General features: G+C 53.1%; 3 protein-coding genes across 4 annotated transcripts in view; all 3 read right to left on the bottom strand.

Annotated features, from left to right (window-relative positions):
- EGLN2 (egl-9 family hypoxia-inducible factor 2) overlaps window positions 1-712 on the bottom strand; it is a 9321-nt gene extending 8609 nt beyond the window's left edge. The window contains exon 1 of the mRNA XM_010849253.1: window positions 625-712. The gene's annotated coding sequence lies outside the window, so the exon portion shown is untranslated. The remainder of the gene's footprint in view (window positions 1-624) is intronic.
- Window positions 713-2187: 1475 nt separating this feature from the next.
- Window positions 2188-11202, bottom strand: RAB4B (RAB4B, member RAS oncogene family). 2 transcript variants are annotated; one of them, XM_010849251.1, is made up of 8 exons: window positions 10998-11197; window positions 9706-9786; window positions 9327-9441; window positions 7741-7803; window positions 7503-7657; window positions 5801-5896; window positions 5580-5710; window positions 2188-2589 (listed from the first exon to the last, which is right to left on the bottom strand). In XM_010849251.1, exons 1-7 carry the CDS (start codon window positions 11011-11013, stop codon window positions 5595-5597), a joined length of 642 nt encoding a protein of 213 aa, XP_010847553.1. In that variant the 5' UTR covers window positions 11014-11197; the 3' UTR covers window positions 2188-2589; window positions 5580-5594. The 2 variants fall into 2 exon arrangements, with proteins under 2 accessions (XP_010847553.1, XP_010847554.1); XM_010849252.1 differs by lacking the exon at window positions 9706-9786 and having other exon boundaries at window positions 10998-11202.
- A 674-nt stretch (window positions 11203-11876) lies between these two features.
- On the bottom strand, window positions 11877-13520 carry MIA (melanoma inhibitory activity). Its single transcript, XM_010849250.1, has 4 exons — window positions 13120-13520; window positions 12871-13004; window positions 12288-12398; window positions 11877-11968 (listed from the first exon to the last, which is right to left on the bottom strand). The coding sequence occupies exons 1-4, from the start codon at window positions 13244-13246 to the stop codon at window positions 11945-11947; spliced, it is 396 nt and encodes a 131-aa protein (XP_010847552.1). The 5' UTR covers window positions 13247-13520; the 3' UTR covers window positions 11877-11944.
- Window positions 13521-13526: the final 6 nt, after the last annotated feature.

Raw genomic sequence — 13526 nt, 5'->3', positions numbered from 1 at the left:
GGGGGTCCCGAAACAGAAAAAATAACAGAGCGGAGGAGAGGAGAGAGTGGGCCTGAGACAGCCGGGCAGAACCGGGTGGAGGGGTCGACCTGAGCCCAACAGGAGGAAAGCCCGTTAGGGGCTGACACACACCCAGACGGAAGGGAGGTCCTGAGACGGACAGACGGAAGGGAGTCGTGGGAGCAGGGTCCACGGCGACAGAAGGAAGGGTGGAGGTGGGTTCACGCACTTGGGGACAGGACGAGAGGGGAAAGAGCCCCCCTCCCAAGTCCCTTCGGTGCGGGCCCTGAGGCCCCTCGGGGCGCAGCAGGACACGAAGGCAAGGCCTAGGGACCGCTGGGACCCCGCGTCCCCTCCCCTTCCCCTCTCCGCCCGACGCGCGCCCCCGGCTCCCACCCCAACACCCCCAACGGCCGGCGCTCGACGTGCCCGGCGCGCGCTCCCTCCCCCACGCCCCACCCCCACCTCCCCTCCCCTCCCCTCCCCTCCCCTCCCCTCCCCGGGGTCGCAGCGCTCCGCCACGGTGCCGGGCGCGCGCCCCCCACACCGCGCCCGGCTCGCGCCGGCGCCCGACCTCCAACTCCTTTTCCGCCTCGTTCCCTTCCCTTCCCGGGCTCTCCTCACCGAGCTTTTTCCTCCGGCCCCGGCGCCGCCGTTTGTGCCAGCCGCCCTGCGCCGCACAGCGCGCCATACCCCGCCCCCACCACCCGCGACGCCCCGCCCCCGCCTCGCCCGGTGGACACGTGACCGCGTCCGGGCGGAGGAGACGGACAGGCGCAGGCGCGAGCCGCGCGGGGCGGGGCGACGGAGTTCCGAATACCCTCTCCCAGGAGAAAGGGGAAATAAATGGATTCGACGGTGACGCCGGGCTTCTGGGCGCCCTCCGCCCCGCCCCTTTTGTGCGAGAGGAGGAACGCAGTTAGCAAGGGCTGGATAGGGCCGGGGCGGGGGCTGGCGTACGAAGCCAAGCGAGTGGGAGGGGCATGTAAATTAGCCTATTTACATAGGCAGGCAGGCCCGTCTCCTTGGAGCGGAGAACGCTGCGGGAGGATGAGTAGCGGGGGTCTGGGAGTGGCATGTAGATAGATCATGGATGTTATTAACATGGACAGCTCCTCCTTCTCACAGCCGAAGATTTAGGACTGAGAAGCGTCTGGGCAAATAGTTAGGAAATGTATGTAAATTTGCACAGCAAGTAATTTACATAGGGACATTTTATAAAGGAGAAGAAAAAAGCGGAACGTCCTTGAGAGAAGGGAGAGAGGACTAGAAGGGATGTGCAGATTCTGACCCGCTCTGCCCTGCCCCTTCGGGACAACTGTGTGGAGTCCGAATAAAACCAGCTAGGAAAGCCAGAGAAGACATTTGCATGACTGTCTCAAGAGTCTTTTGAACAGTCTGGACGACCAGACCTAGGGGGATAAAATGCAGATAAGGTCATTTAAAATGCCCCACCTCCTCCACCAGCCCCCAGGCTGAGCAGGGCCTCGGGCCTCCCTTGAGCATGGTTTAAGGCCAGTCTGGGGGAGGGAGAGCCATTGGGAGTGTCCTCAGTGGGTGGCACCAGTCCCTGGCAGAGCCCGTGCAGGTGTCAGCGGTCCACCTGGACACAGGAGGTAACACACTGATCTTAAGTATGCATGGGGGTTAGGGTAGTACAAAAAACCACAGAGTCTTCAAGGGCACACACAGGGTTCATGGTCACACACAGGTGTGTCAACAGAGCCAAATACACACCAAAACACACACAGATCTCAGGGGCACATATGCACAGTCAAGCACTAACTAGACACTGCCTCGGACTTTCAGGCATCAGAAATGCGTAAGTATCACCCACTGGGCAGACCCAGGGCTCACCCACAGGCCTGAATTCTCATTCCCTAGCCTCGGTGTCCCAAACACCACCACCCTTGTAGACACAATCACCAAGGGCACAGAGCACTCACAAGCAAAGTGTCACACACACACAAGCGGCACCCATTCCTACAGATCCCATCACACCCATCACAAACAGAGGGACCTTCGTATTACATATGTGGGCATTCCTCCACAACAGACACCTGAGCCATCAAGTCATGGTGGACCCCCACACCATGTCCAACCCTAAAACATGGACTCCAAACATAATCAGGGACCTCATCTGCCTCCCTTCCCTCCCCACCACCCCAAAATGACAGAGGCTATGACACAGGTGTAAACAATGCTTTATGGGGGGTGGGGGGGCATTGGAACAGGACAGGCCTCCAGGTAATAAATAACACGTACTCGCAATGGCAGGGCCAGGGATGCTGAGACCAAATGGCCGTGGTCTCAGGCTTTGTGAACTCTCTGAGTATGCTCAAAGAGGAGTTAGGGGTTCAGGGAAAACAGGGGTTAGCCAAGACAGAGGAAGCAGCAGCAGGCACGGAGAGAATCCCCCTTCCCCCATGGCTCAGTCTTGCCCCTCAGCCAGGCCCCACCAGGCCAGGGAAGGGAGACCGGTGGCAGGGCAGCTTCTCTGGGGCGAGGGCAGGTGAGGGGCTTGGCCTCCCAGGGCCTGTGTCTGGGCCCCAGACGGAAGGATAGGGCTGGTCCTGGAGAGCAGGTGAGCTGCAAGAAAAGTGTACAGTGAACTGGGGGGATCCCAGGTCCGTCAGCTGCAGCTTTGTCTCCTTTCTGGGTATCTTCCTGCCCTCCTATCTGTGCCCTTCTGTCTATACTTTTTCTCCCTAACCTGCTAAATTTTCTGACTTTCTGTTTCTTGTCTGCAGGTAATGTGCAGCTCTCACTCTGAGGGCACCCGCATTCCCCCGTGTATTTGCCTCAGAGAGCTGTCTCCTTGAGTCTGTAGAGGGGTGTCTCGTTGTCTACATTCTGTGTCCCCACCTTAGTATCTCTGTGTTCCTCTGTGTTCCTGGACCACCCTGGCTCTAGGTCTCATTCCTCTATGTTCCTGAACCACCTCAACTCTAGGTCTCATTCCAGTGTTTCCCGAGTCAGAGATATATCTGGCAATCGGTTCTTGCTTTGTGGTTATTTGAAGACAGCATTACCTGCGAGCTTCTAGAAATACCCAGATCACTTCAGAATCTCTGGGGTAAGGCCCAGGCACCAGTAGCTTTTAAAGCTCTCCAGGTGATTCCAGTGTGCACAACTGCATAAGTAGGGTAGGAAATCAGTTTGGTGTGCCTTGAGCAATTTTTCATTGAAATAGAATAAAATAAAAAATACCAGAGTGCTTCATAATAATGTTGGTCCATAGACACAGAAAGCAAGTGGGTGTAGGTCAGAAGCTGGAGGGGGAACAGAGAGTCAATGTTTAATGGGTATGGGGTTTCCTTTTAGAATGATGAAATTGCTTTGAAATGAGACAGAGGTGATGGTTTCATAACCTTGTGAGTGTACTAAATGCCACTGAATTGTACACTTTAAAATAGCTAAATTTATGTGAATTTCACTTCTGTTTTAAGAATAGTAGTATGAAGAAAATGTGTGTTTTAGTTTTCTATGTGTGTGACTGCATTAGAACAACATACAAAGTGTATTTCCTCCTGTAGAGTGCAATCAACAGTTTGAAAATGCACTCTTATTAGATTTGATTCACTGAGAAAACCCTGAAACAGACTCAAATTATGTCCTAAGGTGAAGAGTACACACCCATCTGTTTCTACACAGCCCAGAGTCCTTAAATTGGATAAGAAAAAAAAATAATAAACAGTCTTTAGTTTATTGAGTCTTAGTTCACTGTCAGGCCTTGTTCTTAGCACTTTACATGACTTGACTTAATTAATCTTCTCAACACTCACTTGAGGTAGGTACTATTATTAGCCCCACTTACAGATGAGGAAACCAAGGCCCAGAGACGTTAAATAATTTGCCAACAGTCACGCAACTATGCAGTGAGAGTCGGAGTATAAATGCAGGCAGCCCAGCTCTGGAGTCTGTGATTTGTCACCTTCTCAGATGGGGGAGACAAACACCATAAATAATGATGGAGGGGACAGAGTTGAACACTTTAAAAAGGAGGGACAGGGGCTTCCCTGGTGGTCCAGTGGTTAGGACTCTGCGCTTTCACTGCTGAGGGCGAGTTCCATCCTTGGTTGGAGGACTATGATCCCACAAGCCATTCAGCACAGCCAAAAACAGGAAATAATAATAATAAAAAGGAGGGGCAGTTGTGAGACTGCCCATCTAGAGAGAGTGACCCCTTTTGGGAAGAGACATTTTAGCAGAGACCTGATGATGAATGGGAGTTGGCCTGAGAAGGGAGGTAGGAGAGGCATGGCTGATGCAGAGGCCTGGAAGGAAAGGAGCCCCGCTCCAAGAGCTCACCCTTGACTCATCTCTCTCAAATCCATTCATCTGGAAATTATGTTGGCCCTGCTCTCAAAGTACCTGTGTCCAAGGTCTAACCACTTTGCTCCAAGGCCATCCTGGAGCTGCCAATGGTTGGGGGGCGGGGAGTGGCAAGTGGGTTTGAAGCAGAGAGACAAGAACTGTCAAGACGTAGTCACCCACAGAGAGGTGAGGATGGGACCAAGTCTGTCAAGCCTGCCAAGGACTTTGGAGCAAGCATAGGAGAACAAGCAAGGCTTCCTGGAGGAGGCGGGGGAGGTTACCAGAAGAACAGAGGGAAGAAGCAGATTCGTGCTTTAGGAAGTGATTACATCAAGAGGGGACACACCTGGAGGCAAAGATGATCTCACCTAACTCACCTTTCCACCCCTCCTCTGCCCCCACCCTGGTCCTGTCCACCACAGTCTTGACTTTGCAGTAGCCTCTTCACTGGTCACTGGGCAACCACCCCTGCCCACACCCCCCCACCCCTCCACAGTCTGTTTGCAGCCAGAGGGGCCCTATGAACACCTGAATCAGATCCTGTCCCTTCTCTGCTTGTATAAGCCAGAGCCTTCCCCATGGCCCACGAGGCCTTCACTCATCTGCTTCCTCCACCCCAACCTCATCTGCTCACCTACCCTCCAACACACTCACATACACACACACATCCACTCACTCCACTGCAGCCACACTGGAGTGGCCTTGACTTCCTCACCCAGGGGAGGGAGGACTCTACCTCAGGGCCTTTGCACTGGCTCTTCTTTCTGCTTATAACACTTCCCCAGGTCCCCACACAACCTTTGCTCAAATGTCTTTGCTCAAATGTCACCTTCGCAGTGAGCCCTCCCCTCATCATCCCATTTGACCGTCTACTCCTCCACCTCCCCACCCTCCTTGATTCTTCTCCATAGCCTTTATCTCTGGCTGTTATACAGTTTGCTCCTGGGTCTTGTTTATTGTCTGTCTCTTCCACGAAGGCAGGCATTCTTGTCTGTTTTCCCCATTGATGTTATCCCCCATGCTGTGAACAGGGTCTGGCACATAGTAGGTGCTCAACAGACATTTGAGGAATTATGAATGGGAGGGTCGGAGATGCAGGGCAGAGAGTTGGCAGTGGGATGGGAAGAATGGGTGGATCTCCTGTGTCTGGGAAGATGTCCCTTTTTCCTGGTTGTGTCTCCTGTTCTATGTTGCTGTCTTTGCTCTGTCCTCCCCATTGCTGGGAGACCAGCCCTGCGGCTCCCAGGTCCCCAGAATCCCACCTGACTCTGCAGGTCTCAGCAGCCACAGGGCTGAGGGGCCACAGCCTGGGCACTCCGAGGCTGCCGCAACTGGCGAAGGGAGGCATCACCGTACTGAATGCCGGAGCCCATCCTCTCGGGATCCAGTTCACCTGTGGGGAGGGAAGGGAGAGGTCAGGACCAGTCCCTGGAAACCTCTGGGCTCTCCTTCCACTCCCAGTCCGGTCAGTTGGGGGTCTCACCTGAGTCGATCTTGTTCAGAATGGTGCGGGCACATTTCAGGAATGCTTCCTCCACATTCTCACCGGTGAGAGCGCTTGTTTCCAGGAACATTAGCTCTGGAGGGGGCAGGGGGACAGACACTCAAGACAGTCAGGGCCTCAATCAGTCCCCAATCTCCACTCAGACTCTGACCTGCTACCTCTCATTCTGTCCCTCAAGCCTTCACTTCGAGCCTCCGTACATGTGTTTCCCTGCCATGAAAGGCCACTTCCCCAGGTACCCACTGAGCTCTTCTCAGAACTCAGCTCCTATCTCCTCCTCCAGGAAGTCCTCCTAACTTCCCAGGATGAATCAGGTGCCTCCCCTGGGCTCTCATTGACCTGTTCGCCTTCCCCTTCCCAGCCCTGACCTCTTTGGGCTGTCACTCTCTGGAAATGGTCCTCCTCCCTCCGCCCTGGGCTGTGAGACCATGAGAGCTGGGCCCAGGGCTGTTTTCATCACTGTGTCCCCAGCACCATCTAGCACAGGCCCCATTCATAGTCCACCCATTAGCCATGTGACAAGGCCTCATAGTAAGTCAGAGCCAGCATTCAAACCCACATCTTTCTGACAGCAAATCCTCTAAACCTAGAGGTTACAAAAAAGAAGGAACATGGACAGAGCCTAAGTCAGCAGATGTGGGCCAACATGACGTTTTCACATGAGTTTAGACCTGCATACCTCTTGTTGTAGTCACTAGTTTATTCTCTGGATTCCACATATAAGTGATACCAAACAATATTTTGTCTTTCTCTGACTTACTTCACTTAGTAATACCTTCCAAGTCCATCTACGTTGCTGCAAATGGTCTTACTTCATTCTTTTTTATGGCTGAATAGTATTCCACTGTATATATATACCACTTTAGCCATTCATCCATTGATAGACACTGAGGTTGCTTCCATATCTTGGCAATTATAAGCAATACTGCTATGAGCATTGGGGTATCTTTTTGAATCCATTTTTTGTTTTTTTAAAGATACATACCTAAGAGTGGGATTGCTGTGTCACGTGGCAGTTCAATTTTAGTTTTCTTAGAAACTGCCATACTGTTTTCAAAAGTGCCTGCACCAGCCTACATTCCAAACAACAGCATACCAGCGGTTTATTTCCTCTAAATCCTCGCCAACATTTGCTATTTGTGTTTTTTTTTAATGATAATGTACTTGCATACCTTTCAATGTGGCTATCAGTCTTGTCCATTCCCCTAATGTCAGTGCCTGCTAACCTGAGGGTCTCCCCTGCCCCTTCTCCCTTATTCACAAAATGTGCCTGTCCCCTATGGCCATCAGAGTTTGCAGTCCCCACATTACACCAATATTCTATGCTGCCTCCCCATGGTGGCTGAAACTTTCTTAGCAGCCAACATTCATGAAGCACCCATTCATCCAAGCTGTGCCAAGAATTCCCCTGGACCACCTCCCTTTAACCATCTGTGAAGCAGAGTGTGCGATAGTTAAGGGAGGTGGTCCAGGGGGGTACCCATTTTTCCAGATGGGGAAACAGAGTGGTCATATAGCCCGCACATGGCCAACAACCAGATTTGAACGCAGACCTCTAAAGTTGCACATTGCCCTGCTGGGCAGAGCCACAGAGAGCTAGGGGGCTCTCACAGGCTCCCCCTGAATGCCCCCCATCCCTCTGCTGGTCCCCTGCCCCACTGATCCGCCACCTAGCCCTCACCATTCTCCTGGGCAAAGCGGGAGGCCTCCAGGAAAGTGACCTCACGCTCCGGATCCAGGTCCTTCTTGTTGCCACACAGAATGACCACGATGTTGGGGCTGGCCAGTGTGCGCGCATCCGTCAGCCAGGCAGCCAGTGAGTTGTAGGTCTCCCGGCTATGGAAAAGAGAGCCAGGAGGGAGGCAGGTGCAGCGGCAGGGGGCAGCCCGGGCCCCACCCCGCCCGCTCCGTGCACCCACCTGGTGATGTCATATACCAGCAGGGCTCCAGCTGCCCCTCGGTAATAACTCCGTGTCACCGACCTGTGGGGCCAGGGGGACTCAGTCACCCCCAAGGCTGGGGTCTGCCCCAAGACTGCCCCCCTCTGCGGAAAGAGACTGGTGGTTTGGAGGCCCCCGTGTACTGCTGGCCCCTCCTCCTAAACCTGGCCATGGTCTGGGTCTCACTACAGTTTCTCCCACTGGTAGCCTACTTCCCTCAATCTTTATCTTGGCTACCTGCCTCTGTCACAGTCTCTCCCTACTATTTGTTTGTCTTTGGCCACACCGTGTGGCTTGTAGGATCTTAGTTCCCTGACCAGGGATGGAACCTGGGGACCTCGACAGTGAAAGTGCCAATCCTAACCACTGGGCCACCAGGGAATTCCCTCTCCCTCCTTTTGACTTTCTCTGTGTCCCTGTCTTTCTGCATCTCTTCCTTGGTATGTACTGTTCTGTCTCTTGTATGTGTATGTATCTATAACTCTCTGTTTCTCTCCATCTCTGTTGCTCTGGCTCTGTCATCCTTTCCTTTTCATTCATCCTTTCCCGTTCATTCAACATTTTCTGTCATCCCCCCTTTGCCCAGTCCTGGCCAAGCACTATGCAACTACATCCATTTGGCCCTCTCCTGCTGTTTGGAGCGGGGGGAGGGGCCCTTTCCCAGGGTGGTTAACTGTCTGCTCCTCACTGTGTCGCCAGGCTGGATCCCTCTGGAATTCGTGCAATCACAACACAACCATTTACAGAGCACTTACTGCCATCTTGGCGCAGTGGCACACCTCTCTCTCCTCCATCCTCTCTCTGTCTCTGGGCAGCTCACACAATGAACTCTCGCATGAATATTAACTCAGCAGCTACTCAGTGCTGACCAGGGACCACCCTTTCCCAGAAGCTGGATTCCTCGTTTCTCTCTGCTGGCTATTTCTCACTCAGGGTTTCCATGTGTCTACCACCTTTTCTACAGACATTTCCTGAAGACATACTGTGTGCTGAGCCCTCCACATTGCCCTGTCCCCCAAAACATCCATTTCTCCATCTCTCTGGCCACACCTGTCCCATTCTCCCTGTCTTTGTCTCTCACCTCTGAGCGTCCTAATCTTGCCTTCTCTCTCAGTCTGTCTCTTTTTCTGCCTTCCTGACTCTCAACTTTCCTTTTCTGTTTCAGTCATTTTCAGTTACTCTCTGCTCCTTGCCCCACCCCAAGCATCTCCTCCTCTCCAGGCCTTATTGCTCCCTGGGGACAAGTCTCCATCCTTCCAGCCACATGGGTCTATCCCACAGGGTCTCGCTAGGGTCGGTCATCCCTCCCTGGCCCTCTCACTCTTAATCATGCTTCCTTCTCAATCTCGTTTTGTCTGTCTGCCACCCTCTCTTCAAGACACCTTCTTTCTTTGACTACATGGACCTGCTCATCACAGTCTCTCTTGCCCTCTCTCTCTACCTTGCCCACCCCCAGTGGGTCCTTGCTCCCGTCATTATGTTTCCAGGTAACTCTGCATGCCTCTTTCCCTCCTGTCTCCTCCCCTTTCCCCCACGCTTTCTCACTGGGACCCCAGCCCACCTACCGAAACCGCTCCTGGCCAGCTGTGTCCCAAATCTGTAGCTTCACGGTCTTTCCACCCACGTTGACCACCCGAGATCCAAACTCCACGCCAATTGTGTGGTTGGAGTCCTGTTTGACTGGGAGAGGGAGGGAGAGAAGAGACAGGAGGGTGCTCAGAGGATTCCCTGTCCTCCGAGGCCTATGCAAACCCATTCTCATTGCTGGGTAGACTGAGGCTCAAGGTGGACCTCGCAAAGAGTGTATACCAAAGCAAGGACCTGGCAGCCAGCAATGAAGTTGTACCTAAGGCCAGCCCCACCCCTGCCCAACAGCTGCCTACTTGCCTCCACCATGGCCCTGTCCATGGTTTAGTGCACCCAGAACCACTCCCAGAAACTCACATTTATTCTCAATGAACTGATGAAGGAGACATGATTTGCCTGTTCCTGCACTGCCAATCACCAGGAATTTGAAGAGGAAGTCTGAGGGGATGGAGCCAAATTCAAGAAAAACCCATTCGGAGAGAAAGACATGGAAAGATGGAAAGCAGAACATCACAATTACAGGGAGAGAAACAGACACAACAGACACAAGCAGATACAGAACTGTGGGTAACAACCATTACAGATAATTCTTGCAGAGTGCTTACCACATACCCAGCAGAAGTAAAGGTCTTTACTTACATCAACAACTCACTTAATCCTCAAGAAAGCTCTGTGAAGGAGGTATACTAATAATTATCCCTATTTTTCAGATGAGAAAACGGAGGTCTTGAAAGGTTAACTGACTTGCCCAAGATCCCACTGCTAGGTACAGCTGGGATTCAAACCCAGACCAACTGGCTCCAGAGTCCCAAGTAACTATTACTTTGCTAAAGCCTCTTGAAAACCATTTTATCAAGGACTACAATTTTGTCCTTGCTCCCCCTCCCCGCCACCCCGCCCCACAACTTCGCTTCCTACCACTTTCTGATTCATTCACTGCACTCCAACCTCTGGCCTGCAATCTACTCCGTGAAGATGACAAGCTGTTTCCTACCTCAGCGTCTTTGCATTGTTCCCTCGGCTTTTCTCTATTCGTTGAATGAATGCAGCTCCCTCTGACTCCTAATCCATTGTTCTTTCTACTGCACCCTGTTCTCCCACTTTCTACCCATCCATACATTCGGATTTTCCAACTCTGTCTCTCCTTCTCTCCCGCAGTCCGAAGCACTACTGCTAGTCTCAAGCTTAAGCCCCACCCCTTGACGCTAGTCCCACCCCCTAGTTAAAGAACAACTCACCCGCAACCGCATTCCAGCCCTCTCCCAGGGTAATCCCAGGGTCCAGAGCATCCCTTCAGTATCCCCCAGCCCATCGAGCTCGATCCTTGCCATTCACAGTCAGCTCCGCCCCATCCACTCAGGCTCTGCCCAGACACAGTAAGGATCATCCTTTCCTTCAAGGTCTACCGTGACCCATCCTCACTGCATTCCTCAAATCCCGCCCCAGATTTCGCCCACACCCTAGACCCTCAGGCTCCGCCCAAATTAACTAAGCTCAGCCTCAGACCCACTAAACCCCTCCCAGCATGCTCTAGGCTCTGCCCCATAATACCAGGCCCCGCCCCCTGACATATAAGGCCCCGCCCCATACACAGGCCGCATCCTTCCTGGGCCCAGACCCCAGACCCAGTGTCCGCCCACCACCCTCACCGTAGGTCTCAGCCATGACTTGGTCGCGGCCGCTTAGGGCCGCAAAATGGCGACACGGCCGCGCCTGCTCCTCGGCTGGCAGCCGCTCTGCTCGGGGTGCAGCCCCGGCTCCTTCCTACTCCCGGGGCCGGCGCCGCCACTTCCGCCTCCACCCCCCTCCGGCGCGACCCGCTAACGCTGCGGGATACTAGGGAACGCTTCCCCAAGGCCGGGATTGGAGGACTCGGCAGGTAAGGGGCGGGACAAAGGCGTAGATTGGTGGTGAGAGGAGCAGGCGGGACCAAGATGAGCGATTGGTGGTGCCACAGATGCTTCGCCCAGCTCAGAAACGGATTTGGTCAGGAGCCCAGGGGCAGAGTCGATTCTAGATTGGGTAGGAGCGGACTTGGGGGCGGGGATACGGATGCAAAGAAGGGGATAAATGTAAGATTGACAGAGCCTGGAAGAGGAACTACCTTGAGTTGGGAGTACTGATCTCAAAGGCAGGAAGGATGAAAACTGGGATGGTACACACAAATTAACTTCCTACCTCCCTTTGAGGAAAGTCTTCTCAGAGAACCCAGAAAACCTCTGCTCTGTGATTTGTCTTCCTCATGGTCCCATTGGCTCATTCCCAATAGTTCAATAGTTCTCCTATTGGTCTAGAGAGGACACTGTAATTCCCCAATTTGGCTGTTCAGTTATTCCATCTTCTCATTTATTTGTCTGTAATAGCTAAGCTTAGGAGCCCAACTCGACCGAGCTTGGAGCTTTCAGTCCATGAAACTCTGCCTAGCAACCACTTTTGTCACCACAGTTGGTGGGTTGATTGGCTAGATTCAGAAACCTGGGGGAAACATTTTTTTCTAGATCCCCACCACAAAGACCACAGACACCCAGTTTGCACTTGGCTGATGTATTTGCATAAAGTCGGGGAGAAACAACAGCAATGACAGCATAGACTGAGCTCACTGGCAGTAGAAATCCCATATCTGAAAAAGAGAAAGGGGAAACAGTGGGGAGAAAACCAGTGGTCACACCACAAAGGATCTAGTGGTTTTAGCAAATGCTGCAGCCTCAGGGACCAGGTCTGGCTGCACAAGTGCTATGCAAATTAGCCTGGAGCCCTCAACTCTGCAGCTCTCAAACTAGGATTTAGAAATCACTCATCTTTCAGATAAGAAAAGGCAGAGAGTCTGTTCCAGTGCACGCAGCTAGGCTGCCAGGGAGCCGAGGTTAGGAGCATCTTCGCCTGTCACTACAACCCAAAGATCCTCCCTCCAGATTCCTGCCAGCCCCCAAGATACTCACATCTGTCTTCACATCGGTTTTGGCAGGTTTCAGGGTCTGGTCTTCACGTACGATGCTACTGGGGAAATAGCCCAGACGAGCAGCTCCGTCTCCATAGTAATCTCCCTGAACCTGGGGAAGGAGTTAAAAGCCGGGGTCTGGGAACATGGCAAGCTCATTCCTGCTCAAGTCCTGTGCACACTTACTCCTCCCTGATCACTTAGCTGGCTCCATCCTTGTCAGTCCAATCTCAGCTTAAAGTCGCCTGCTGGAAAGTCCTCCCTGACCACCCCATGTGAATTATTCACCCAGTCACTTTATACTAATTCTTAAAGCAGCACATGAGTTGGTATTTTGATGGCTTGTCTCCTTCCATTAGAATAAAAGCATCATTCTTTATCATACCTTCGGTGTCTATAGCAATTTGGCACTACAGGACATGCCCGAATAATTGCTAAAGAAAGAAAAAGAGTGGATCACAGCAGCCACCCCCTGCTGACTCTATTTCAGTTCACTCCCTCAGATTTGCCCTGTAGGTAAAAAAGTAGGGTAAGCTCCCACCCCAGCTCTCTACCCTTTCCTCCTCTGTTCTCCCAAGACTCACACTGCCTCCCCAGAAGAGCCGCCCTCGGCCCTTGAGCTTGGAGAAGATATACACCACTTGGCCCTGGTGTATGGTCAAGAAACGGCAGTCAGGGGCCACGTAGTCCTGAAGGGCCACAGCCATGGAGATGGGGTCTGGAGAAGGAATATAGAAGGGAGTGAAGGCGCCCCCCACACAGGCTAGCAACCCAAGCCCTCCACACCTGCCCACCGGCCCTCCCCCCCCCCGACCCCTACCCCTAAGGCTCACGGCTGCATTCCTCATCAGCACACATCTTCCGGTCAGCCAGCTTGGGCATGGGGCGGCCCCCGGCACTAGGCCCTGGGAAGGCAGACAGCAAGACGACACCGAGAAACACCAAGGACCAAGCCATCATGGACTCTGAGCAAGACAGTGGCTAAGGCAGGAATGGGGTCTCCAGCTTCCTCCTGCCCTCCCTCGGCAGTAGCATAAGGAAACCTGTGTTCTGGGTCTGGTCCCCTCCTTAAACCAGTCCCAGATTTCACCCACACCACCTAGAGGCTGCTACCCAGGCAGAACCATTTCAAGGACAGGGTGAGAGTTGCCAGCACAAGGAAATATCCAGAGAGGCCCAAGGCAGCCCAGGCCACTCCAAGTAACAAGTCACCCCCCTCAACAGAGGGGCCCAGACAGGC

Source organism: Bison bison, unplaced genomic scaffold (genome assembly GCF_000754665.1).
Source record: "Bison bison bison isolate TAMUID 2011002044 unplaced genomic scaffold, Bison_UMD1.0 scf7180017864280, whole genome shotgun sequence".
Classification (NCBI taxonomy): domain Eukaryota; kingdom Metazoa; phylum Chordata; class Mammalia; order Artiodactyla; family Bovidae; genus Bison; species Bison bison.
The sequence above is the reverse complement of the archived record's forward strand: the minus strand, read 5'-3'. Positions and strand labels throughout refer to the sequence as shown.

What these genes read in the sequence shown, in the direction of transcription:
- MIA (XM_010849250.1), bottom strand. Translation starts at nt 13,246, where the DNA reads ATGATGGCTTGGTCCTTGGTGTTTCTCGGTGTCGTCTTGCTGTCTGCC. An exon ending in TGCTGATGAGGAATGCAGCC is followed by an intron (nt 13,005 to 13,119) that starts GTGAGCCTTAGG and finishes TTCCTTCTCCAG; the next exon opens with ACCCCATCTCCATGGCTGTG. An exon ending in GGCTCTTCTGGGGAGGCAGT is followed by an intron (nt 12,399 to 12,870) that starts GTGAGTCTTGGG and finishes CTCCTTCCCCAG; the next exon opens with GTTCAGGGAGATTACTATGG.
- RAB4B (XM_010849251.1), bottom strand. An exon ending in GCTGGCCAGGAGCGGTTTCG is followed by an intron (nt 7,804 to 9,326) that starts GTAGGTGGGCTG and finishes CTGGCCCCACAG; the next exon opens with GTCGGTGACACGGAGTTATT. An exon ending in CCGCTTTGCCCAGGAGAATG is followed by an intron (nt 5,897 to 7,502) that starts GTGAGGGCTAGG and finishes TGCCCCCTCCAG; the next exon opens with AGCTAATGTTCCTGGAAACA.